The sequence below is a fragment of the Pantherophis guttatus genome, chromosome 2 (assembly GCF_059756535.1).
Source record: "Pantherophis guttatus breed Tessera chromosome 2, ASM5975653v1, whole genome shotgun sequence".
In the NCBI taxonomy this organism is placed as follows: domain Eukaryota; kingdom Metazoa; phylum Chordata; class Lepidosauria; order Squamata; family Colubridae; genus Pantherophis; species Pantherophis guttatus.
Genome location: NC_142064.1, coordinates 136,931,070 through 136,957,609, shown reverse-complemented (window position 1 = coordinate 136,957,609; position 26,540 = coordinate 136,931,070). Strand labels below are relative to the sequence as shown.

At 43.8% G+C, this 26,540-nt stretch overlaps 2 protein-coding genes across 19 annotated transcripts in view; one reads left to right on the top strand and one right to left on the bottom strand.

The window, feature by feature from the left end:
• The window catches only part of FMNL3 (formin like 3), a 101,862-nt gene extending 92,612 nt beyond the window's left edge, over positions 1-9,250 (top strand). For 4 of the 8 annotated variants that reach the window (XM_087886846.1, XM_087886845.1, XM_087886842.1 and 1 more), the window contains 4 exons: positions 1,790-1,879; positions 2,818-2,929; positions 4,815-4,930; positions 9,103-9,250. In XM_087886846.1, the coding sequence (XP_087742972.1) occupies positions 1,790-1,879; positions 2,818-2,929; positions 4,815-4,906 (294 nt within the window). In that variant the 3' untranslated portion in view covers positions 4,907-4,930; positions 9,103-9,250. The remainder of the gene's footprint in view (positions 1-1,789; positions 1,880-2,817; positions 2,930-4,814; positions 4,931-9,102) is intronic. The other 4 variants (XM_087886844.1, XM_087886843.1, XM_087886840.1 and 1 more) reach the window with 1 other exon arrangement.
• Positions 9,251-14,821: 5,571 nt separating this feature from the next.
• The window catches only part of PRPF40B (pre-mRNA processing factor 40B), a 28,808-nt gene continuing 17,089 nt past the window's right edge, over positions 14,822-26,540 (bottom strand). For 6 of the 11 annotated variants that reach the window (XM_034412283.3, XM_034412280.3, XM_087886849.1 and 3 more), the window contains exons 18-27: positions 22,770-22,884; positions 21,412-21,503; positions 20,843-20,959; positions 19,887-20,024; positions 19,178-19,273; positions 18,791-18,871; positions 17,524-17,626; positions 16,586-16,647; positions 16,059-16,187; positions 14,822-15,551 (exon numbers count right to left, since the gene is read on the bottom strand). In XM_034412283.3, coding sequence (XP_034268174.2) covers positions 15,459-15,551; positions 16,059-16,187; positions 16,586-16,647; positions 17,524-17,626; positions 18,791-18,871; positions 19,178-19,273; positions 19,887-20,024; positions 20,843-20,959; positions 21,412-21,503; positions 22,770-22,884 — 1,026 coding nt within the window. In that variant the 3' untranslated portion in view covers positions 14,822-15,458. Of the gene's footprint in view, positions 15,552-15,725; positions 15,747-16,058; positions 16,188-16,585; positions 16,648-17,523; positions 17,627-18,790; positions 18,872-19,177; positions 19,274-19,886; positions 20,025-20,842; positions 20,960-21,411; positions 21,504-22,769; positions 22,885-26,540 lie in introns of those variants that run through there. The other 5 variants (XM_087886848.1, XM_087886847.1, XR_015732431.1 and 2 more) reach the window with 3 other exon arrangements.

Here is a 26,540-nt window from a genome sequence, read left to right as displayed (position 1 = left end):
TACAGACTTTTTTTCCATTGTTGGGAGAAGCCATCACAGATCTAGGATCAGAGCTGACAAGCACAGTCCAGACAGAGGAAGAGAATGGTAGGCCAGCTGGCAGGGAAACAACCAGATGGAAAAAGAGAGAGATGGTTTCTTTCAGCGAAAAAGCACTTATAATCAGGGAGTGCAATAACCTGGTGTCTTTATAGTTAGCAGTGGCATAGCAATAGCAATAGCACTTAGACTTATATACCGCTTCACAGTGTTTTACAGCCCTCTCTAAGCAGTTTACAGAGTCAGCCTATTACCCCCAACATTCTGGGTCCTCATTTTATCTACCTCGGAAGGATGGAAGGCTGAGTCAACCTTGAGCCTGGTGAGATTCGATCTGCCAAACTGCTGGCAGATGGTGATCAGCAGAAGTAGCCTGCAGTACCGCACTCTAACCACTGCGCCACCCCGGCTCATAGACTACTCTCTTACAGCCCTGGATTTCAAAGTATGGGTAGTCCTTGGCTTATGACAGTTATAAGTCATGACAGTCATAAAATGACTGTTGGTCATAAAGTTCGGTCACTGGCAGTTGTAAAGCAGGCACCATAGTCGTTAAGCAAACCGCATGGGTGTTACATGAACCATTGGTTCGCTGTGGGTGCAGAAAACTGGAAATAAATGCCTGTTTTCGGCAAATCTGTTGTAAAACGTGATCACAAGACGTGAGACATTGCAAACAGGCATAAAGGCAGCCCAGTTGCTGAGCATCTAAAATTTAGTTACATGACCAGGGGAGGGGCAACCATTAAAACTTCAAATCCAAGTTGTAAGTAGCCCCCAGGTGGGTCCATTGTAACTTCAAGCAGCCACTAAGGAACGGTCATAAGTAGAGGACTACCTGTGTTGGTCAGTGGTATTAATATCCCAGCTTGAGCTGTTCACAGTTGTTTTTCTGAGCGGGGTTCCCAGTGGAACAGAGAATTGGGGCCTGATGTATTTACATAGGCTTTGCTGCAGGCTGAGGCCCTTAAGGGAGGCACCTGCCCTTTCAAAATTCATTAATACATTTATTATGGCAAGTTCTTTCTTGCTTCATCCCAAATGCAACAAAGCAACTGTACTAGGTAATCAGATCTGCATTTGTCAGAAATGGGGTCAGTGATTCATTTTAAAAAGTCTACCTTATAGGGGAAATAGATCAAAGCTAAATTATAAGAATAATTTCTTTACTAAGGAATAGAAAAAAGAAGACATTAGGTCTTCTGAGCTTTCCAAGAAAAAAAACAAGAGAAATGTCTGCTGTGAATTTCCTTAGCTTTATTCATCCAGGCATCTTCATGTGTTGAATTACAGTTGCCATCAGTCCTGGCCAGAATAACCCTTTCCTACAATCGCCCATTGAAGTGCAGGCAAAATCTACCAGGTGTATTTCATAGGGGAACTTGGCTTTCCAAAGTCTGGACCACACTCTCTTTGTCTGCTGCCATTATTTGCCTGTATAAGTGGTATTAACCATATGGAGACAGATATAAAGTGTTTTTTTTTTTAAACAGAAAACATATACAAACACAATAGGAATAAAGTTACCTGCTCTGTAGACAAAAAATCTCAGGCTCAGTCTTAGCATCTCCGGATAAAACAATCTGAGATAGCACTTGGGCTGGAATAAAACTGTCCAGTCTGAGACCTTGGAGAACCAACTAACCAACCGGTCTAGTTGACCTAGATTCCATCTTTACATCCATTCTACCTACCTGGCCATTGACCAGTGCTTCTCTACCTTACTTTTGCACTGTTCTTTCTCTTTCAGGATGCAGAGCAAGAGAATGAACTGCGCAAGAAGCAGGAACAGGCCCAAAGGGAACAGGCATTGGCCCAAGAAGCTAAGAGGCTAGAGAAGGTAAGAGATGCTCCAGGACATCATGTTGTGTGGTTGGCAACAATTCGAGAAGCCGCTGTCTGTGTGTTGTGTGTGTCAACTTGCAGGAGAATTGTTTCATCATTATGTCTCATGGGCTTTGGTAGAGCTTCAACTTGCTTGTAATATATTTTATTATATCATTAGAGTATTAGCTGCTACTCTTGGATGGTATCTCATTAGAGAATGGAAGGGCGTCTAACAAAGCATGGGATGCTTTACCAGAAAAGGTGCAGCCTATGCCATCTGCACCTGCTTTTAGAATGGGCATCCGGCTAGGTCTCTGCTTCTCTGTATTCTGACATGTTCATTGGTTCCTTGTTAAAGAGATCTTAGCTTTCCCATGGTTTTCTATCCATGTTAGGGTAGAAATAATCACAAATATAGATATTTCAGTCTGGGCTGCCTACTTATCTACAAATCTGTTCCCAGGGAAATTCTTGACCTTCTGACTCCAGGGACAGATATGAACCTTCCTTGGTGATAGAACGTCTCGTGGAGGAGCTCAAGCAGAGTCTTAGTCTGATGTTAGTGTGTATTTGCCATTGCAACAGATATTATCAGTCTGGGTTAGACGTGTTATTTTACTCATATAGTGCATTGTATTGTGAATGAAAGGAAACCAGGTTGAATGGACATGAGATAAACCCCAATTTGGATTTCTCAACCTTCTTTTGGATTGGTCACAGAGCAGCAGGGGTGGGTTCTACTTACCTTAACTACCGGTTCGCATCGTGCCCGCATGCGCAGATCACTTATGATGACATCCGGGTGGAGCCTCCCACCGGTTTTACTACCGGTTCTTGCAAACCGGTCCGAACTGGGGGCAACCCACCACTGCAGAGCAGGATGTGTAGTGGTCAGGCTGGGCAGTGTCTGTTGCTTTTTTTCTCCTTGACCATCCCCAGTTGTCTTTGCAGCGCAACAAATGGCAACAGCAAGAGTTAATTGCTGAGCTGAGGCGACGCCAAGCCAAGGACCACCGGCCTGTTTATGAAGGCAAAGATGGGACCATTGAGGATATCATTACAGGTAACTCCTGATCCTACCATTCTAATTTCCTGGGCTTTCATGTTCTTCCAGGGAAAACTTTACTGTGATGCCAGAAAAGGAAAAAGGAGATCTGCTACTTGCAACATATTTGGGTATTGGGTCCTCTTAACCTTAGCCCAGGGCCTTTCTGATCCTCATTACCCTCTTTCACAGGAAATCAGGCTTCAACATCATGCCGTTCCCAGATTAATAGGGGATGACATCGTTTTAAGATGTATTTCAGAAAGCACCCGTCTTGAACTGAAGCGTGATTGAATCATATCAAAAAGCCCAAGAGAGAACAGTAAAACCATAGCTGAGGCTTCTGTAGCAACTATTTCATAGGCAAGATTATTTTTGCTCAGGCAGCTTTCCCAGCCCTGACTGACAAAATGCTTCCCTTGCTTAAATTTTCAGTAAAGTTCCAGGAATTTTGCTTCCTTTGGCACTTTTTGTTACTCTTTGGGGATCAATAGATGTCTCACCATGAATCAGTTGTTGGGCTGCTACGTCTGGGCTACAGAAATATGCCCAACTATCAGACAGAAGCAAAAATCCTGACATCATCTAATGCAGCTTTGCTGGCTGAGGAATTCTGGGAGTTGAAGTCCACAAGTCTTAAAGTCTTAAAGTTGCCAAGGTGGGAGACTCCCGATCTAGTGGGTGCCTGGATTTTTGAAGCTGAGGTCTAGAAGGCCTGGTCAGTTGTCAATCCCTGGTAGCCTGTGGCCTTAAAAGCCTGCCTTCTGGGATGCCCCTGGTGCCCATAGCTGTCTCTTCTTACCACCCATCTTATTCTGCTGCTTCCACATCAGTAAAATTTTAGGTCTTGAGATAATGAGCCCATGTTGTGAGAAGACTGATTGATCTGAACTGCCAGACAGCTGTCACCCAGATCTGACAAGTCATTGTAGGTGCTCCTAAGAAAGTCTGATTTGGAGTCTTCTCAAACCAGGAGTTGGGATAAGGAAGGTGCTGGTGGCAGCAGTCCTGATTGTGAAGGTCACCCTCTCCTATCCTGGGTGCGAGTAATCCATGTTTATGCGTGAGAGAAAGACAGTGAGAATAAAATGGTGTAAATTGAATGTCTCCTAACCACCCACCTGAAAGGTGTTAAACTCAGCCTGTCTTTTCATGCTTTGAGTAGCCATAATCCTGCTTATTAGGGCAGGAAAAAAACAAGGCAGAGAGAAAACATTGCTTCCCCCCCACCCTAGCCTTTAGGTTCATTGGAAACCTAAAGGCTAGTGAAATGATCCAATTTTCCTGTGCAGAGGATTTCTTCCAAGCCGGCTCTGATGTGATGGAGTCTTGGCTTTGGGCCACTTGCCCTGTAAAGAATAGAAATCCAGCTTTCCAGCATTGGGTGCATCATTGTTGGTGGTTGTAGCCAATGGTGAAATCTTTCCTGGTTTGCCACCAGTTCGCTGCTCGTGCACAGTGTGCAGCATATGGACTCTGCATACATGTGCACGTGCAGTACGTGCCAAATGCGTGCTTCGCGCAAAAAAATTAGGCTTGGGAGGGGAAGTAGAACAGCAGGGGGGGAACACTGTAACGCGCAATTTAGACTCACTAGAAAGCAGGATTTCCTGCTTTCTATGATTTTAATTCGTGCGGCACAGCTGATCATTGGAAATACCGGTTCAGAGGAACTGGTAGCTTTTTTTTACTACCAGTTCGCCCGAACCGGTAGTTTTTATCACTACCGGTTCGCCTGAACCAGTGTGAACCAGTAACATTTCACTGCTGGCTGTAGCCTTATGGACCATGGTGCATATCTTTTGAGTGCCATTACACACAGTTTTATCTTAAGCTGTGCACTGCATATTGAACAATCTGATGTCTCTATGTCTCTGTCCATCCATCCCTTCCCATCCCACAGTATTGAAGAGTGTCCCCTTCACTGCCCGTACGGCGAAGAGGGGCTCTCGCTTTTTCTGCGAGCCGTCTCACCACGAGGAGCCCAACTGTTAGCTCCACTCACCTCCCCCATCAAAGGTATCCACCCTGGATCGTCAGTTGCCACCTCTTCTGCATGCAACTCCTTCTCTGCCACGGACCCACGAGAATTCCTTCTCGCATGCCTTCCCACCTTCTCCCATGAGCTCAGGGCTTCTCAACTCCTTCTCCTCGATCTGCTCCTGCTCTCCCCCCACCCCCCCACCCCCCCCACCCCCCGGTGCAGGAACAGAATCGTCCTGTGTAATTGGCAGCGTTGCTTAGAAATCCCAACAGCAGCTGATATCCTTGGGGACTGTTCTGCCTTCGATGGCAGAGGTTGAACAAAAGAGGTGGGGGGGCTTCAGCAGGGTTGGCTTGACCATCTCCCCGCATAATGGCCTTGCCAGAATCCCTGTGTTCCGTCCCCCAAATCCCTTCTAAAAAAACATTCCATTTTCCCTTAGGCATTGGCTCAGACCAAAGCATTGTTTTTCATAAATACTCATTTTTAATTTTTTTCCCCCCTGCTAACTTTCTGGTATTTTCAAAAGAAAATGCTAAATAATAACAACTTTAAAAAGAACCACTGAGCCCTCCTAAAAAATGTTGATGCCCCCTTGCCCTTCACTGTTGAGAATCCCTGCATTGACTCAACCTGTTTTTCTTATCCTTGCATGGTTGGCATGACAAAATTATCACGGATATCCTCTCCTGATTGCATGTTTCAGTCTGTCTTCCGTTCCCAGGATCCACCTTATCACACTAATACAGTATACTAGCTTACTAAATCCACCCTTGATTTAGGGGGATGGGGTTGGGGTTGGTAGCCGGTGCATTGATGCTGCTGAAACACTCGTTGGGGATGGCAATGGTATCTGCTTAGTGCACAGTCAAGAAAACCATCACAATCCTGTCCCCAGTATCAGATTTTGCTGGTCTTCTGCTGGAGGCCAAAGTGTGCAAGTGGCACATTGTTTTGCTAAAGTTAGACTGCATCAGTTTAGACTATAGATGTGGGGTCTGTATGCTTTAAGTACTCACCTAAACATCCTGGGGTGAAGAAAAAGAGTGTGCTTTGGTGACTAAGTTGAAGCATTGGCTGTGACTTTCTAGTTTTTAGTTTTGCCATTGGGAAACTGGCCTTTGCCTGAGTCCTGGATGCTGCTATTCCTGTATGATGCAGACATTGTAAACCACCCAGAGAATGCTAAAAAGCAATATGGGGCAATATACAGGTAGTCCTTGATTTACAACCACAATTGAGTCCGAAATTTATGTTGTTAAGTGAGACATTTCATTATGTGAATTTTGCTCCATTTTACGATTTTTCGTGCCACAATTGTTAAGTGGATCACAGCAGTTGAACAGCTAGTAACCCGGTTGTAAAGTGAATCTGGCCTCCCCATTGACTTTGCTTATCAGAAGGTCACAAAAGGTGATCACATGACCTTGGGACACAGCTATGGTCATTAATATGAACCAGTTGTCAAGCGTCTGAATTTTGATCAGATGATCACGGGAATACTTCCAAGGCCGTAACTATGAAAAATGGTCATAAGTCACATTTTTCAGTGCCTTTGTAACTTTGTACAGGCACTAAACAAACTGTTGTAAGTCGAGGACTACCTGTATAAGTACTATTGCTATTGTATTGCTATTTGCTGGATTGTAATAATCTGAAATTAGGCTTAATTAGGTTTAAACTCATATCACTCACCAAGCTCAAAGAGCACCAAGGACGCCACAGTTAATCTCCTATTTCTTCTTGATGCAACTATATAATTAAGTGTTCCTAGCCAAAGGAACAGATTAGTTCAAGGTGAATCAGGTGGCAGAGAAGGGATGAAAAGCTCTGGTTTTTGACACCCTCCATAGAAATACAGAAATACACAAATCCAATACCCTTTTGGAGGAGAGAAACATTTTCTTTCCCTTTTCAATCATCCAGCTCCCAAGGTTGTCTTGAATGGAAAAAAGAGAAGGAAAGCAATTTTAGTCATGTCTAAATTATTCCCTTTGAGTCAGGGCAGTTCACTCCCAGAAAATTGAGAAATGAATTGTAATCTACGTACGTGTTTTGGAGAAAGAGGAGCAGAAACTGGAAAGATGCATGCCCTGGCTGATGACTTGTGTAGTTAAAGTATCCATAGATCTTCCAGACCACCTGTTGAGTCATCTTTTGGCTGAGCCTGTTTTTGAGTCAAAAGAAGCAGAAAAATGTTTCTAGTTTCTGAAGGAACCTTTTCAGAACTTTGTCTTTTTCCATAAAAGGATAGACTATGCAAAGTGGGCAGAAAGTTAAGCATACTAGTGTTTCATTCAAAAGTGGGAAATGGAAATTCCAGGTCATAGCTGATTGGAAAGGCCTTCCTCATTTTGAGATGATAGCCTGGGCTAGTGAACTAGGCTTGCATTTCTACTAAGCAGCATGCAATATGATTTTTATGAACAGCTAGGAAAACATCTGCATTTCAGATTTAGCCACACAGTTTAGGACCTGGCCTTATGCAAATGGGCCTCTTTCTACTTCAGTGTCTGCTGCAGGAGGGGAGATAATTCTGAATGACTTTTCAGGTACTTTTCAAATTGTCACAATCCAGCAAGAGGCACTAGCCTCTAGCAGTTGCACTTAGATTTATATACCACTTCATAGTGCTTTATTGCCCCCCACAATCTGGGTCCTCATTTTACCGACCTCGGAAGGATAGAAGGCTGAGTCAACCTTGAGCTGATCAGGATCAAACTCTAAGCTATGGGCAGAGTTTGCCTGCAGTACTGCATTCTAACCACTGTGCCACCAGGGCTCCCATAAGGCTAAATGGGCAGTATTTTTCCAATCTTTATGTACTCCTAAATTGTCTTGCATGGATAGAAAATAGCTTCCCTTCTCTTTCCTGTTGCCTTGCTCTTTGTTTAAAGAATTGTCTAAAAATTTTTGTTCTAATTGTTTCCATAGCAGCAAGAACCATTTGCCTCTAGTTCCCCCTCAATTCATCTACAGGAGTAAGAAAACACAGTTCTCTGGAATCCTGGAGCCTAATTTTGGCTTTGCTGCCTACATGGGGTACCAACAACCAAAGATTTGCACTTGGGCACCAAAGTGAATAAGTAGCCTTGGCAGTTGTTTATCCCCAACTGATGTTTTGCTAACCACCAACTCTTTCTGCTGGAGGAAGGTGGAAGTCCTTTTTATAGACAAAGGAAAGCCCCTCTAAGGGGAAAATGTTGTATTGCAAAATGCTTCATTAGGGGCTAGAAGGGTGTAGACTTGATGGGTTGTGAAAAGTCCTCCAGGGACACAAATAGTGGCTTTGTCATCTGCCTTCTTCCACCTCATCTGGCAGCAAAATGAACTCATTTCAGAGCATCTGTCAGGGAATTGCGCAGCAGGTGTCCAAATGGAAGTCAGGGACGCTGACATGAACTTGTACCCTGTTTCCCCTAAAATAAGACATCCCCTGATAATAAGCCCTCCCCAAAAATATTTAAACACATGTGCAGCTGGTCCCTGCCATTTCCTCTGGTTTCCTCCATGCACCCCAAAATAATAAGACCTCCCCGAAAATAAGGCCAAGTGCTTATTTCAGGGTTCGAAAAAATTTAAGACAGGGTCTTATTTTTGGGGAAACACGGTAGTTTTAGATAGATGATAGATAGATAGATAGATAGATAGATAGATAGATAGATAGATAGATAGACAGACAGACAGACAGACAGACAGACTGATAGATGATAGATATATGATAGATGATAGATAGATTATAGATAGATAGATAGATAGATGGATAGATAGATAGAAGATTGATAGATGATAGATGATAGATAGATATAGATATAGATATATAGATGATGTAGATGTAGATGTAGATAGATACTATAGATATATAGATACACACAGACACACACACATATCAAACAAAATAGGCAAACGGGCATCATGAGGTAAATCTCAGAGCACACAGGGCACACAGAAGAAAAAAGGTGTGTGGGGGGGGAAGGAAACTCCCCACCACCACCCATAGCAACCCAACACAGTGCAGATTGCCTCACACAAGGGCCAACGCTCTCCAATCAACTCTAACTGTATAATATATTTGGTTCATTATACAACCCCATTGTTCCAGCTACTAAATTTAAATATCTTAACAGCATCCCTAGCTATCCCTCTTTCGTGGACTCCCTGGGGATGCCCTGCTTCCTTTCTGACAACATTTTCCTTTCTCCTGTAGATTCTTACATGCCCTGCCTTTCCAACTGGCGAATGCTGCACTCCGGTGGGCCCGACCTTGTTCTTTTTTGCCAAAGAAGCAACTTCCGTTCTTTCAAAGACTTTCAACTGAAGGATCCAAGGGACATTTAAAAAGTGCCTTCCCGCAACAGTATTATTCTTACTCTTTTATAATTTAAGATGTATTTTTTTAATCTGTACATAACATGTTCCTTCCTACCGGTCCCTTGCTCCTGCAGCCCATCAGTAAGTCAACTTGGACAGATGAGACTGTTCTGGCTTTTGAGAAGGGCCCTGGGTAGCAGGAGGCTGGCACCCTCCTCGAGCGCCTCAAGCCTCAAGCATCCAAACCAGAATTGCACTTTGACCATTCAACTTGTCTTTAATGGATGGAGACAATGAGCACTATCGTTGCTAGGCCCTGATGTATTGCAACAGGGAAAAATCAGTCTCTGGTAGTAGGCCTTTGTATACAGATCAGGTCTTGTGGAAAAGCTTTTGTTGTTGTTGTTGTTGTTGTTGTTGTTGTTCAGGAGCAGTCTTTTGCAATTGTGTGGTTTTCTTAGAACAGGCTGTGAGAGCTGACTCGGGAGTTTGAAAGCTAGGCCTTGGTGGCCTTGGAAAACCACTGGAAACTTTCTTCCAAAGGGAAAAAAAATAAGACCAAAGTCTCATGTCTTAACTGCACAAAAGTAACTGTGTTGATACAGCAGGGAAAAGTGATAGTGGCTAGCCAACCCTTGAAAAATCCTGGGTAGGTTACAGACTATCTCATTTTTTTTAAAGAAACTCTTGCTATTTTTCGAAAGGATGAAAATCTGCTTCCTATTTGTATGTGGCATGTTCTACTCAGTTTTTTTTTTTTTTATACTTGGTGGACCAAACAAAATGTAGCACTGCCTATTATGCTTATTGAAGCTTTCAAAATAAGTAGAAATTAAGTTATGCATGAAGGTTATTCTTGATGAATTTGACCAAGTCATTTTAATTCATGAATGAGATGGGGACTGCTTTTTAATTCATTGATGAAGGATAAATGGCATGATTTCCTATCATCATCAAGAAGAAGAAGAAATGGGCAGAATTCCCTGAACTACTTTGGAGTAAGCCTTTTTAAAATGGAATTCCTCATAGTTTCAGGAGATCCTGCACTGAAGAACTTATCTATAAATATTACCTCATGGCTGGATTGATTCAACCTGGTTACTGAAGTAAACAATTTCTGGGTTTTCATAATATGTTGAACCAGACACTATGGGATAAGATTACTAGCTTACTAAACCACAAACAAACCATAATTGACATGAAGGCCAACCATACTTAGCAATTTATGCAAATATAGCCATTGGATCTTGAACTAAGTTGTTTATGAATATTATGTGAGCCAAGAAATAGAACTCATTTATCTCACCCACACCTGTTCCTTTAAGGTTGTCTAGGTTGGAACCGTCTCTAACTCAACATGCATTTGCAATAATTGTTGTGCTGATGTTTGAAACAAGGCTTGTTGTTTCAGCCTGGATGTTTTGAGATAATCAGGTCTTGCTTTAACTTCTCTTAACTTGCCTGATAACTTCTGACCAAAGATTTTGAGGTATGAACAGTTTAGGATAAAGCCACTTGACAATGGTTAGGTTCTTCAACTGTTTTTAATTCAGAGAACCAACTTGACTCCTTTTGTTTTACAGCACTTTTTGCAGCTAGGAAATCAATAAAGCTAAAGATGCTTCAGTAGATCAGTCTTCTTCAACTTGGTACCATCCAGGCAGGGGTGAGATCCAGTAGGTTCTAACAGGTTCTGGAGAACCGGTAGCGGAAATTTTGAGTAGTTTGGAGAACCGGCAAATACCACCTCTGGCTGGCCCCAGAGTGGGGTGGGAATGGAGATTTTGCAATATCCTTCCCCTGCCAAGCCCGCCAAGCCACGCCCACAGAACCGGTAGGGGAAAATAATTGGATTTCACCCCTGCATCCAGGCATGTGGGACTTCCCTTTTTGATGGAGTCAGCATGGCTAATTTATTTGGAGACTATAAAGTTGGCAAAGTTGATACAGAGTTTAATTCACCAAATAGATCTTTTGATGAAATTGTCTCCACTCTAGTATTATGAAGCTGTCTCTTCTTCTGAAGCCTTAATCTAGAGGGATCACTTACTACGCTTGTCTTATGGACGTTTATGAACTATGATTTTAACTTCACGGAAGAGTATTTGCCTAACAGATTGCCCCAATATGAAATTGCCCACATAAGACAGGAAGATAATTGGGGTTATTAAACAGCTGTGATGTCCTGGTCAATTACACAAAAGATCTCTTGGATCAGGCACACCTGAAGCTTTAGAGCATTTAATTTGCCAAAAGTATCCTTTGTATAAAGTCCCTGTATTAAACTGTGCCAAAGAATTACAGTGGTTCCTGCAACCAATCCAGTGCCTTATGCAGAAAATGGAAGTTTGGCTCCATTGGCCCCTCTAGGGCCTTTGGTGCAGCCCTCTATGAATACAGCCAGCTTCCCCTTGAGCCTGCCTTTCTTTCTTACGTTGTAACAGCTGCTTATTCTTCAGAGTCCTCTGTTCCGTGGTTGCTAGGTCTGCTAGGAACATCAGGGACATGGGTTGTACTCTTTTCCAGGAAGTAGAGAACTTCTGAACTCCTCAGCAATTTCAGTCCCATCGAGATTGCTGAGAAGGGAGGCTTCATGGTAAAGTGCAGAGAGGTAGATATAGTTGTCTAGATATGGCCCTCATCCATCTCCTGAATGCAGCTCTCAGGGCCACAATGCCAGAAAAAAGGTGGTAGGTTTAGCATGCTTGATAAGATTTCTGCTTATGGATCTGAATTTTGCTCGTAAGGCCTGTGGTTTAGGAGATGGCTTTGAATTTCAAGGGAAATCAATGGCTGTGCCAAGTGCATGGTTTGCATCAGTGAAAATTCTAGTTTTAGAGTGATCTCAGACAGCTGGGAGAAATCACTTTTCCTGTGATATACCTGGAGAGCTGCTGCAAAAACTGTGCTGCTGAATGATAGGCCAATGGTCTGACTTTATGATACTTGTCTGCATAGGGAAAGCCACTTAGTGGGAGGCACAGGACTGTAGCCTTAGCGTGATATTCAGACTCCCCACCCCAGGTTTAGAACAGGACACAACAAAGGTGAATGGATCATATAGTGTTGGCACTTTATGGACTAGAACTCTTGATCCTTCCTCCCTTCCTCCCCTTCCTGTTAAGACTTCCTCATTCCATTCCTTCTGTGACAGTATATGGAAAAGGGGTGGTGCCTTTTATTTCTGGCCCCTTAATATAAAAATTCATTTGAGCAAACTCTTCTAACATTAAACACAGTATTCAAAATTCTAGTATTGTTTGCTGGTGGGAAGGGGGGAATTAACAATATCTCCCACCAGCCACATACGAATCGACCATCTCTGCTTCGGGGTGGGGCAGGGCAGGGAGAAGGTTATGCTACGTTATAAATCTCTTTGGCTTCTCTCAATCAAAGATGTCATCTGCCTCTTAAACCTGGCAAATTTTAATTAGCATCACTATTGATAAAATATCCTTACCTCTTCATCCACTACCGTGTTTATACATATGAAAACCACTGGCTTAGGGACACCTTCACTGAAATCAGTCACACTTACTTGCTTAAAGAAGGGGGCATGTATCCAAACCCCTAAAGTGATGATTATCCTTTGATTAATGTGTAAGTCTATCCCTGGCCCCTCTGGTTCTCTTCTGTGTGTGTCTTTGTTACAAAGAGGAAAATAAACATGCCAAGGGAACTAGCTATCCCATTTCCACCTGTTCTTGTTGATGTGATAAATACAGAATGGATAGCTCCTTGTCCGAACTTTAGTGGTTTCTATGTAGTTGTACCCCTGCTCCACTAAGCAAACTACATTGAGACTTGGCTTACTGGTTAAAAACACAGAATGCTGTTCCCAGTTATCATCAAGATGTTTCATTTTGTGCTTCGAGAGTTCATGGCTCTATATTTATAATCACTTAATCAAGCCTTGTAACTAATAAAATGTTGTCTCAGATGCCCACATTTCATCCAAGACCAGGCAATGAAAAGAATTGAAGTACAAACAGATGTATGTACTGTATGTGATTGAGACAGGGCAATAGCGTACAGGAATGACTTGAGAAGAGTAAGTTAAAACAATGGCGAGATAGTGAGGAACCACAATTAGGCAAGCTTCTGAATGTGTGCCAAAAACACTGAACTTGAACGATTGCTAGGTAATGTCTTGGTAAAGGCCAGAAAGTGAGTAATGCAACCCTCAAGCTTAAGAAAGATTCTCTTACTCTTGAGCCCTTGGACAAAGGGCAGGAGCAAATTGCAAGTAGCATTGTAAAGGTTTGTAGTGGCTAGTTTGCTTTTCGTCTGGCACAAGGGCCAGACATCAAACCTTCCTGCTGCAGTACAGCCAAAGGACAAAAGACATTGTGCCATTCAGAATGTTTGCCTTTTCCAGGATGGGAACTTAAGATCCAGCTCGTAAAATGAAAACACTCATGAAAAATTTCAAATGTGAAAGCACCCTTAGAAATAAGAATGAATTTGACACTTATTTCAATGCTATATAGAAAACCAAGGGAGAACGTTAGGGTTGTAGCCACTTCGATTTCTGAAGCAAACACTAATATTCTCCTCCAATATACCAAATGGGACCAATTCTCCACTCAGCTTTCTCTCAAGAGGTTTCTGACCCTGTTCATGGCAATGCTAATTCCCAAGCAGGCAGAGTATTCTTGGTGTTACTTCTGGACAGTTTACAGCATAATCACTTCAGCATAGTCCTCCTGTGTAGCTAGATGTAACTTTTTTGTACATGTGAAAATTATTATTGATTATACTGTAAGCCAATGCCTTCCTTCCTCTTGAACTGTACAGAATTTCTACTAATGGGAGAAGGGGGGAAAAATAAAACAGAACCAAAGGCTATACACCTTTGCATTTATTGCCAATGAATGTGTCTTTTCACCTCCCTGGGTTGTGCGATTCTCCCCCTCCTCCCAACTTACAGTTGCTCATTTGAGAGATGCTGAATGGAACATGTCTCTTTGCCTTGAGAAAGCTACTAAAAGTGTCAGACCCAGCCCCCAACACCAGTCCCCCCATCTCTGAATATGTTTTGAATTTCTTGGGATTCCTAAGTATACTTTGAAAACAGCTCTGAAATTCTCTAAACTATGTCACTTTTACTTAAGATCACCTTCTCCGAACCAGAGATGGCAGCCATAATCTAGTCAATTGGGAGGTCAACTTTTGAGAAAAAGCTGGTTTATAAAAAAGAAATCTTCAGGAACAAGTTGTGGAAATAATCTATGTGCATGTAATAAATTCTAGTACAAGGTTATAAATACGGAAGTATGGCATCCATCAGTTAAAAATGTGGAAATCAGCAATCTGATCAGCATTTGTAGCTTGTTTATTCACACAATTATTATGGATGAATCTCATACTCACTTTATATACACCCAGCATGGCTACTTTGCCACACGTACGAACTTAGGATATTTGCATATCCTCTCTTCCCTTTTTTAGATCTATACCTGCCAGCATACCTTCAAGTCCTCTGTTATTTTTGGGGATTATAGAGGCAAACATAGATCCAGTCCAATAGGTTATGAAAATACTCCTTTGAAGTTTTTTTTTCCCTAAAATCATTTGGAACCAATATAAACTAATTTTCTACAGGAGGCCATAGATTGGTATTTTCAGTCCAGATTTATTATAAATATTGTTTTAAAAATTCCATTAAACCCTTAACTCACAAGGGGATACTGCAACCAGGGAAAAGGATCCAGTCACAGTGATAACCTTCCAGAAGATCATGTAGCCCATTCTTGTCTCCAGATTTGACAAGACTGATGCTGTATCTCAGCTGTTTCCTGCCGCCATTTTGCATCTAGGCCAAAGGAGGCTCTGGGATAGTGTGGCCCTGGTGAAGTCTGAGTGGAGACAGACATCATTCATTCTGGTGCTCAGATGCAATTCCCCCAATCCTCTGCTGGATGATCCAAGAGCTGGGTTTCAATTTTGGTGATGCCCTCCAGATCCACAAGGGACACCTGAACTTTCCTCCCTGTCCTGATGCTTGATGTAGACTGGTGGTGTCACTGGAGATGACTGCTGCCAACGGGCAGGAGCAGCCGCTCCCATCTTAGAAGCAGGTGAACGTAATGAAGAAGACTGTGACCCAACGTGCGGGGTCCAGCAAGAGCAGTGCATACACTTGGCTTGGATGCCACCAAGGCTAAAACAAGGCAGAGTTGCCACAGGAACAAGGACTGAATGCTTTTCATACAACGGTGTTGGGGGTGCCTCAAAAGAGGCAGGGGTCAATTACTGGTCACCCAGTTGCTGCAGCAGAGTCCGCCGCCGACGTTCCAGCTCCCCTTCGCTCAGCTCCTCGCTCTCTGAGGTGTCCCAACCACTCTGACAGCAGAAAGAAGGCAGGTAAGAACCCCTCATCCAGCCTTCCCTCCAAGCCTTCCTTTTTTTCTATCTTCCTCCATCCTCCATGTCCTAAAGCAGGGATGAGCAATTCCCTTTATATGGCCCCTAGAGCCCCAAGAGATCGAGACTGCTGAAAACAGAGAGCAGTTCTTGCCATTTTGAGGATGAAATCTCCTAAAACAGACATATCACTATATTTAAAAAAAATATTGTAGCCATATCTCTCCCCAAATTCCGCCCTAATCGCCCCACCTATTTGTGGTCTTCAATTCCCCACCCAAAAGGGTTAAGACAGGGCTGGGGAACTATGGTCCTTTTATGACTTGTGGACTTCAACTCCCAGAATTCCATGCTAGCTCAGGAATTCTGGGAGTTGAAGTGCACGAGTCATAAAGGCGCTATAGTTCCCCACACCTCTGGGTTAGGAGAAGCCATTCCTGGGCTGGGATTCTGCTTGTGCCCCCCCCACCCCTCCCAAAGTCTCACCCGCTCCCTCCGAGTGCCCCGGGGAGGGGAGTGGCCCCTCCCCTCAGGTCGCAGAGGCGCCTTCCCTCGCTCCCACTCTTCCGCCCGGCTTGGCTCCTTCTTGTGCTCAGCTTCGCTTTCAGGGCTGTTCTGTAAAAGAAACGGTTTGCGGGGTGGGAGGGGCCTGGGAGGAGAGGGCCTGGGTGACCGGCCCATTTGGTGACAGAAGGCTAGCACAACCAAGGAAGGCAAGTGAGCCCCAAAGATTGTAAACCAGCAATGCACATGTTGCGATAAAACAGTTGCAAAGTACCAAACTCTGCCAGGTGGGTTTGGCGGTGCCTCAGAACATGTGTACCTTCAATCCTGGCTGCTCCCTTGAATCCCCAGATAGTGTTACCTGCTCCTACTCTGTGGGTCGAGACCCATGTGGAGGGAGCTGCCAGGAGAACGACTCCTTTTTTCCAAGGAGCTTGGTTTTATGCAATTGGTCCTTTTCCATCTGGGTCTCTCCTCTTGCCTCCCTTCTGCTGTCACCGCCTACTCACCGACTTGTGCCGTTTCTTCTTGCTCTTCTTCTTCGGCCTCTTGGCACGCCTGGGGCTGTGCTCTGCAGGAAAACAGGAAGTTGTGTGCAGACGGGGAGATGGGCCGTCCCAGCCTTCCCCTGGGATGACCTCAGCCAACTCCCAGCAGTGATTTCACGGCAGCAGGCCAAGGATCACACAGACGTTCTGGGAAGGTGGCCGAATATTGGGGGATGGGGTGATGCAGATGCTACCTATCAACGGATTTTTCCAATCAAATTAAGGAAGAGCAGTTTGCATGCTGTGGGAGTTTCCTCATTTTTAGAGTGCCAAGAGCCGCCAAAGAACATGTATTGAAACTTGTATTGGTGAAAAGGATTTCAGCCCATCATTTTTTGTGAGTTTTAAAACAAGTTAAAATAGGTATGTGACTCCAGTAGTGTTGCCTGGGGTGGGGTGGTTGTCAAATGGGAGAACCTGATGAAAATAATGTGTTGTGGGCCCTGCTGTCCCATTTGAACATCATCTTGACATTGTGCAGATGTTCCAAACGGATAGAGCTTACAGTCTGACACCACAAAGCTTTTGTCATTTGGACAAAAACGACAGGAGCCACAGACAACTTTCCTAAGCCTGTCATGCCCCTTCATGTCTTAACTTTCAGCAAGTGTTGTGCAAAATGTGAAAACACATCCCCAAAATTTACTCCCTGAGTAAATTTTCTCTTCATCCACAACATGGTGCTGTGCCCCTTGAAGGCTGAAAAATGTATACTTCAAAAACAGAAAATGCAACCGCTAGCAACAATAACGTTGCCTGTCCTAAACAAGCCGATGCCTATGGATTTGTTTTATAGGATTTACATGTTTTTTTCCAAATACAAAGACTGCTGCCTAAGTTTCCCATAAGGACTTCTTTTCTATGGAGCTAGGCAGTTTCTCATCCACTCCAAGCCTTACCTGAGTCAGGGGAAGACGAGGCCCCTGAACCTGCGGATTCTGAGTGGTTTCGTTTCTTGCGCTTGGCTGCTCGGTGGGGATGATCTGAACCGGATTCTGAGCCCTGCAGGAGAAAAAGAAGGACTCACCAGACAGCCTCTGCCAGAGGAAGAGTGGAAGAAGAAATAAGCCAAAGTGAAGATCAAAGGTATCAAGGAGGAAGAGGAGCAGGAAAGGATCAGGCCAAGCTGCTGCATTTTTAAGTTACTAAGCAGCACAATCCTAGATCTTGAACCAACTTATCATCCATCCTGTACAACAATAGCTAGCTTGCAGAAATCACCCCCACACCAGGCAACCTTCTCATTAGAACAGCTTTTTCTAAAGCTAATTTCCTCCAACTCTTTGTAAGTCCCCAGTCAAGGTGCCTTAATTTAAAGCTAAACAGGTCCTGATCAAGCTTACCAACCCTTGCCAAGTAAGAGATGAGCCCTCCTGAGGTCTAAGGTGGCACCTCTGGCTTCTAGCCCCTTATCCTACTGCATTCCCACCCCACCCACCCGCCTTTGAGTTTTTCTGGCGCAGAGGGGTCATCTGGCTTAACAGTGGTGAACAGGCTGGAAGAGAAAGCTTTGGGGGAAGGGGGTAGGAATAAATGTAGTTTCCAATTGAAACTGAAATGCCATTCCCAAAACTGAAAAGCTCAAAGTGCAAAATGCCCCTTTTTGCATATGAAATAGGTTGTTTTGAGCATTTCAGAAGTGCTTCAAGCTCACAATAGACTGCATCTCACTTGGAGCAGAGCTGTTTCCGGTTCAAGATACTTTCAAAACGCTCTAAATGAGCCTGACTTGCATCTGAGACAAGGTGCTTCAAATTCCAAGTGGATGTGATGGAAATGTGCACCTGCAGCAACAGAGGGGCAAGGATCTGGCCAACTCAAGAGCTTTCCCAGAGAGAGGCCTGGATTAAGAGACTGTGCAGTCCTAAACTGGAGGGAGGGAAGAGGTTCCTCACAGACCCTGGCCTAGAAGCTCTCGGGATATATCTAGTAGCATAGAAGTTACTGCTTTAGTTCGGCAAGATTCTGTCAGGGTTTAGTTTGGCAAGATTTGGTGTAAGCAAATTAAGGACTGGGCTTGATTGGATTTTGCTCTCGTCTCTGGGATTGAGCCTGACAGTGGCTTAGTTCAAGAGATGACATCTGGATTCCAGGAGAATCCAGATGCCCTTGGCCAACATTTTTGTATTTGCGCACTCCATTGAGTCTGTCCTCCCCAAATCTCACCGAGGCAGAGTGCTTGCGATGGTGTTTCTTTGGCTTCTTGGCATGCTTCTTGGCCTTGGTGTGGAAATGCTGGCACTCACTCTGGGGAAAAAGGAGGGCTGGGTTACTTGGGCCCCTTTGGAACGTGGCCTTCCCAGCCACTGTCTTCTCTTCCCCTAAACTCTGCTGAAGATGTGACCTAGCCTGGTAACGAAACGTTTGGAATCCAACCCACAAGCTCAGAGAACGAACCTCCACCCTCATCCTACACCAGAGCTACAGCCACCATCGCAAACTGTCTTCTCTATCCTCCTTCAGCGCAACTCTACTTACTGGTCCCATGGGGTTTCAAGCAGATCCCTGGCTGGGATTCAACTGCTCCGCCAGGCCCAAACAGGTGCTGCTCACCTCCAGCAACTGCAGGAATTCACGAAAGAGGCGGATCCGTTCTGATTCAAGTGTGATCTGCTCAAAGGCAATATTGTTGACAAACCGCTCTCTGACCTGGCCAAGAATAAGAAGCACATATCACATCCTTTCCTGGAATATGCAAGATTTTTTTTTGTTGGGGGGGGGGGTGTTCATGGGATTTCCAATCTTACTGATGGCAGGAGACCCCACCACTGTATTCAGACACAAACATTTCAAGGGATAACTAATTGGTGACAGAGCTCGGATGCTGCTAGAAGAAGTTAAAATTTCTTTGAGCCCATGGCAAAAAAAGTTGACGCCTTTGGGCCTAAGCCACTGTTTTGCTACTTTCTCACTCAACCGTGGGAGGAGATTTCCAATTTCTCTTAAGTTGGTTTGGACAGAAGCATCCATTGTTTTGAGACAAAGTTATAGATCAACCTGCTCCAAAAATAAGGCTTCCAAGTGCATCCTTGTAGGAATCTTTCCTTCTTAGGCTGGCCTTCCTCCACTAAGGAGGCATTCAGAAGCAGAGGGGTGGGTTTCTCCAAGGGTGGGAAATGCACATGTCCAATGCCAAAAGATACACTCAACAGTTGGACCGATTGTTCTATTATTATCTAGATGTAATCTGCCATCCTCTTCCTTTAGCATCCATTTGACACTCGACTGGAAAACCTGCCCTGCAAGGAGCAGAAGATCTCACCTCATCCCAGGGGGTATTGGGCTCCAGGGGAGGAGCTGCCTGACGCAACATACTCTTGAAGGCGGCCTCCTTCCGCCTCATCTTCCGGGTTTCCTCCTTTTCCCGTTCACGCTCCCGTGCCTCAGCCTTTTCCAGCAGCTGGGGGGTGGGGGTGGGGTGGGAAGGCAGAGAACAATCACCACAGAACATTCCTATCACTAAAATATCTCCTCAGTGGTTTAACTGCCTCTTCGTTTTATTTATTTATATCCCAGCTTTTATTAATTTTACAAATGATGCAATGTAGTGAACAGATCCGACACACCTTCCTCCTCCTATTTTCCCCACAACAACAACCCTGTGAGGTGAGTTAAGCGGAGAATGAATGACTGGCCCAAGGTCACCCAGCTGGTTTTCATCACTAAGGTGGGACTAGAACTCAGTGTCTCCTGGTTTCTAGCCTGGTGTCTTAGGCACTACTACACCAAACTGGCTCTCGTTCATAAACCTGCCCCTTCCTAGATTTGCCTGACCAACTTTTGCAAAAGCAGCCATCACCTTTTCTGTCTGCAGCTCGCTTACTTGTAAAGATGACCTTTCTTCCAACTGGACTGACCCCCTAATGCCCAGCTGCCACACTGGCAGCATTATTAGCCCCAGCATTATTAGACAGAGAAGAGAGACGCTCCCAACAAACATACATTTATTTCAATATGATAGGGGATATCATATGTCTATGGAGATTCTCAGTCACCCAGGTCACGGTTATCCCAAAAGGGCTTTTTCAAGAGGCAACTGGACTTCCTTGTTTTTCTTTGAAGACGTTTCGCTTCTCCTCCAAGAAGCTTCTCCAGAAGCGAAACGTCTTTGAAGAAAAACAAGGAAGTCCAGTTGCCTCTTGAAAAACCACCTTTGAGACATAACAGGGGATAGTTACCAAGCTGAAGAAGCATAGGATCCCACCCTGCCCCACTCACACTGTTGAAAGTTAACTTTATGTTGCCAGCATCCAGTGTGGCAGCACGTTTGTCAAAACTGATGACATGAGCAAAGTCCTCAAAGGTTGTATTTACTTCCACACTGAAGCTCCGGTCCTACCAAGGAGAAAAGAAAGGGAAAAGGAGAGAGGCGTGAAAAGACCATGGTTAAACTTTCCTTCCCTCAGAGCCCTGGTGTTTACTTCTAAAACATTAGGAATCAAAGAATACTAAAGTAAATCCACTATAGACTTCAATTTTTTTAAGGGTTTTCTGAAAAGATTTTTTCTCTGGATCAGGTAGTGGTTGGAATTGCAGATCAGCTCGTTCCCCTTGCCTGCTTTCATTTTAAAGCAAATACAAGCATCAGAACGTGACAGACCTCTGCCCTGTACAAAGAAGGATGCTTCAAAGGGACTGTCTTATGGTTGTCCTAAAACTGATGATGGTGTTGCCTAAAAAGGGCCCCAGCTAACTGGAATCACAGAGGGAGACATAATTCCCTCAATGGAAATAGCTTCCCAAAAGTATTTCTAGCCCATATTCTGTTGTTAACCTTCTAGCCACACCTTGAGAATATCTTTGATGATCTTTTTTTCATCATGGAACCGGGCCTTCAGATCTTCAACGTAGAATTTAAAGAGGTCAAGCGGGGTGGAGCCTGTGAACAGAAGAGCAGCAGGAAGTAGCCCATGCATGCATTATTAGCGCTGGGCGCAGAGGATCCGCCTAACCAAGTTTCCAAGCAGCTTCTCAGATTTTGGGCCCAAGGGCATATAAGGCCAACATTTCACTGAAACTAAGCATGGTCCGTGCTTGGTTGGAAAATTACCTCATCGTGTCCATCAGTTTTAAGTTACAGGATAGAAAGCAGGATATGAAGTAGAATAAACGAGCAATAGATGATCAACAATTCTATCTGAAACAAAATAAATTGTCCACGCCTCCTATTCCTCTATTACTTATCCCCCTTGGAAAGTCAGCAACCAGAAACACACACCGCAGTGTGTCCTCTGATGCTCTTTTTACTTAGGTCAGAATAGGTGACATGAAAGTCCAATGGGTGGATATATGGCCCTTAACGTCCTTGAGGCAAGAGAAGATGCTCAGAAATTCCTTATGATGGGTTACCGCACAGACTATAATGGAAGAACAATGAAATCCCCACAGTAGAAGTATGGATTGTGAAAAAAAAGTCAGAACTGGAAAACTGGCCTGTTGATCAGAGAAAAAACAAAACCTTTTTTTGAGACTAAAAACCTTACATGGACTTTTTGCTGAAAGAAAAAAAGATGATTTATGGGTTTGAAGATTAAGAGAAACTTGGATAAAATGAGGAGCTAAGAGGGAAGAAGGATTACAAAATTGTAACTGCCTACTGAAAACAAGGTTGGAAGTCATTATATGTCTTAACTGTAGTTCTTTTCTCTTTTTGCTTCTTGCACTTTTTTGTTTTTCCTTTCCTTTCCTTTCTTCCGTTCCCTTTCCTTTTTTTCAATTTGCCTTTATTGTATGGAAAAACTCTTAATAAGCACAAATTAAAAACCTCCTTATGATGCATATATTTATAATTCAAGGACACATTTGAGGGCTTGCTTAGAAGGCAAATCAAAATAGAAAACATTTCCCTTAAGGCAGGATGCATGAAAAATCTTGAAGTAAGGCAGGAGATGCCACTTAGTGAAGCCCCTGACTCAACCAGCCTTCTTGGTTCATGGAGTTTAATCCCTGGACTTGGGTCCAGTCCTCAGCTTTTTCAATGGGAAGATCTCAAATCTAATAAACAAATATTTGCAAACCCAAGTGCAACATTTCAAGTCATCCCAAACACCACCCAGGAAGATGGATCCATGCCCATAATTTTGGGAAGACCTTTTCTGGAGAGAGGCAAGAAGGGAGGGTGAGATTCCTGCCTGAGGCTGCTTACCAGGTTGGCCCAACATGTTGGCAAAGCGTCGGTCGGTGCTGAGGGAGGGATACAGCTCCATCCAAGTGGACATGGAGTGAAGGCGTCCGCTTTCGTGAAGCTCGTCCAAGAAGGCCTGAGCAAGAAGCAGCCTGGTTATTCTACGATAGAGTGAGAGAGATCAGGGAGTCAGCCCCTCCCCCAGTCACAGGCCCTGTCAGGGAGGCCATGTGCCCCAAAGCAGGCCCTGAAGCCCACCTCCCTCTGCCCTGACACAGAGGTTTCCTCAAAGACTTCCTTCCATCTACCCTTCCAACGCCCATTTGGAAACTCAAACATTTCAGATACCATAGAGCAGAGGTCTCCAACCTTGGCAACTTTAAGACTTGTGGATTTCAACTCCCAGAATTCCTCAGCCAGCAAAGGAAAGCTGGCTGAGGAATTCTGGGAGTTGAAGTCCACAAGTTGCCAAGGTTGGAGACCCCTGCCATAGAGCACTCCATATACAGTATGAAGGAAGGAAGAAAAAAGCAAGAAGCAAAGACACTGGGATGAACTGCAAAATTTGACTTGAGAAGTACAAGTTTTAAAAAAGCTAGTGTCAGAATTTTGCCCCCAGTTCCTGGAAAACTTACACTCCTGTGTTCCAGCTTCTTTATCATACTTCCCTGGAGATGTCTGGACAATTATTGTGCAATTTGCCTTACAGTTTGCCATTTTCCAGAGTGTCCAGGCAATGCCGTGAGCACAGAACCCATATTTTCGCTGATACATCTGCCGTGCTCTACTCTCATTTTAAGTACAGGTAGTACTCCACAATTAAGCCCCAAATTTGTTAAGTGAGTTTTGCCCCCATTTTACAACCTTTCTTGCCATAGTTATTAAGTGGATCACTGCAATTGTTAAGTTAGTAATGCTGTTGTTAAAGTGAATCTGGCTTCCCTTTTGACTTTGCTTGTCAGGAGGTCACAAAAAGCGAACACATGACCCTGGGACACTCCAACTGTCATAAATATGAACCAGTTGCCAAGCGTCCAGATTTTGATCATGTGACCATGGAGTTGCTACAATGGTCAAGTGTGAAAAACGGTCGTAAGTCCCATTTTCAGTGCTGTGTTCAGTAAATTCATACACTCACAAAATGAAGGTTTGTAAGAGATGGCCAACCTGCGATTAAAAAAAATGACAGTAAGAGAAAACCATCATGCAGCATTGCAGGAGGCACAAAAAATGTGAGAAAATAGGACTGATGAGGTGTACTGGAATGATCATCACGGATGAGGATGAAGTGACTCTTTTCTCTACCACAGCAACACTCAACCAGTGTGGCCAACAATAAGGAGTACTAAAAGTTGTTGTTCAGGGGTATCTAGAGCAGACATGGGCATTTTACGGCCCCCAGGCCGTATATGGCCCTTGGGTGTCCCTGTCCAGCCCACGTGAGGTCGATCGGAAATTAGAAATCAAATGTAAATAAGGATACGCTATGCGACTCCACATTTTCACAGTCTTATCATAACATGTAAATTCTTACCAGTAGCAGCTAACTCAAACCATAGAATTTGGTGCTTTATAAAGTAATATTGAGCAAAATTCAGTACAGCCTATTGGTTCAGCCCTCAGGAGCAGTCCCAGTTCCTTGGAAAAATTAATTGCCCACCCGATTTACAGGGTCATACTTGTCCCCCTTTATTGTATCACTTATCATGCTCTATTGGGGCTTTTATCATCATCATCATCATAATCATCATCATCATCATCATCATCCTCTTTTAAAGATCCCATAATCCCTTACAGGGTGGAGTCTGGGCAACGGAATGGAGCTGAGTGTTTACTGGCCGGATCCCCTTCCTGTCGCCAACGCAGAGTTTTTTTCAGCCGATATATTCCCAGTGTGCCCAGAGAGAAAAATATCTGCCTCTACCTAGGATCAAACTCTATTGGGGCTTTCATGTTCTTCCAAAAGCCAAGTAATCCTCACACTGGAGCCTATCTGGGCTACTTTTGTTCCTCCTCCCTTAAATAAAAACAACATGTTTTCTCAATTTCTCCGGTGCCTTTTTTTCTCTTTTGAAGAAAACAATTGGGGGGTGGGGGATGGATCAAGAGAGACTCTGCAAATATTAGGAGAAAGGAATAGGGGCATTCTGCAGTAACAGTTCTCTGAAACTGATTAGGAAAATGGAAGAAAGTTTCATATAAGGAGTATAAAATGGAGATCAGGATTTATGGCTCCATCTTAACTGTTTATCAGAAGCAAGAAAGCACTCCACAGGTAATCCTCAATTTACAACAGTTCCTTTTGTGACTGTTCAAAGTTATATCAGCACTGAAAAAAAGTGATCATTTTTCACACTTACGACAGTTGCAGAATTCTCATAGTCATGTGATCAAAATCCAGACACGACAATTGACTCATATTTATGACAGATGCAGTGTCCTGGGGATCATGGGCTCACCTTTTGCAACCTTCTGATAAGCAAGGTCAATGGGGAAGCCAGTTTCCGTGTCATTAACAACTACAATGATTCATTTAACAACTGTTAGCAAAAAGGGTTGTCAAATAGGGAAAAATTCATTTAACAAATGTTTCACTTAGCAACAGGAATTTTAGGCTCCATTGTGGTCATAAGTTGAGGACTACCTGTATTTGCCTATAAATAAAAAAACCAAAACGTATACAAAACACAGTTTGCAATTTGGAAGGCAGGAGAATCTGCAATGATTTAAAAGGTCAGCACAGGGGAAGAGAAAGCACTACCCCAGTTGTGCTGCAAATCTGTGGGAAGGTCCATGAACAAAAAACTGAGATTTTCTGAAGCAGTGTTCCTTAACTTGGGAACTTTTAAAAAAATATGGACTTCCAACTGCCGGAATTCTCCAAGCAGTCATTGCTGGCTGGGGAATTCTAGGAGTTGAAGTCCACCACTTCTTTAAAGTTCCCACGGTTGGGAAACACTGCTTTGAAGGGTTGAAAGTCAATGGGAATTCCTTTTAACTATGACAGAAAAGGGATGCGGTGGCTCAGTGGCTAAGACGCTGAGCTTGTCGATCGAAAGGTCGGCAGTTCAGATCCCTAGTGCCGCGTAACAGGGTGAGCTCCCGTTACTTGTCCCAGCTTCTGCCAGCCTTGCAGTTTTAAAGCACGTAAAAAATGCAAGTAGAAAAATAGGGACCACTTTGGTGGGAAGGTAACAGTGTTCCATGCATCTTTGGCATTTAGTCATGTTGGCCACATGACCACGGAGATGTCTTCGGACAGCACTGGCTCTTCGGCTTTGAAACGGAGATGAGTTGGGAATTCCCCTAGAGTTGGGAATGACTAGCACATATGTGCGAGGGGAACCTTTACTTTTACCTTATGATAGAAAAGCAATAACTGGCAATAACTGCTCTCTCTGAGAGCATCTTCTCTCACTATTATTCAAAAACTAAGGACAGCCAACATTGTTAGGAAGCTGAATTCTAGTATATCCAGTCCTTTTCTGGAATTTTTTATTTTTTTTTTATTTTTTAATTTGATTTATATGCCGCCCTTCTCCGAAGACTCAGGGCGGCTTACAATGTGCTCAGCAATAGCCTTCATTCTTTTGTATATTTATACAAAGTCAGCTTATTGCCCCCACAAACTGGGTTCTCATTTCACCTACCTTAGAAAGGATGGAAGGCTGAGTCAACCTTGAGCCTTGGCGAGATTCGAACCCTGCAGTAATTGCAGGCAGCTGGTCTTAATCAGCTTAATAACAGGGTGCCTTAAACCCCTGTACTACCAACACTCCTAATCATAATCAA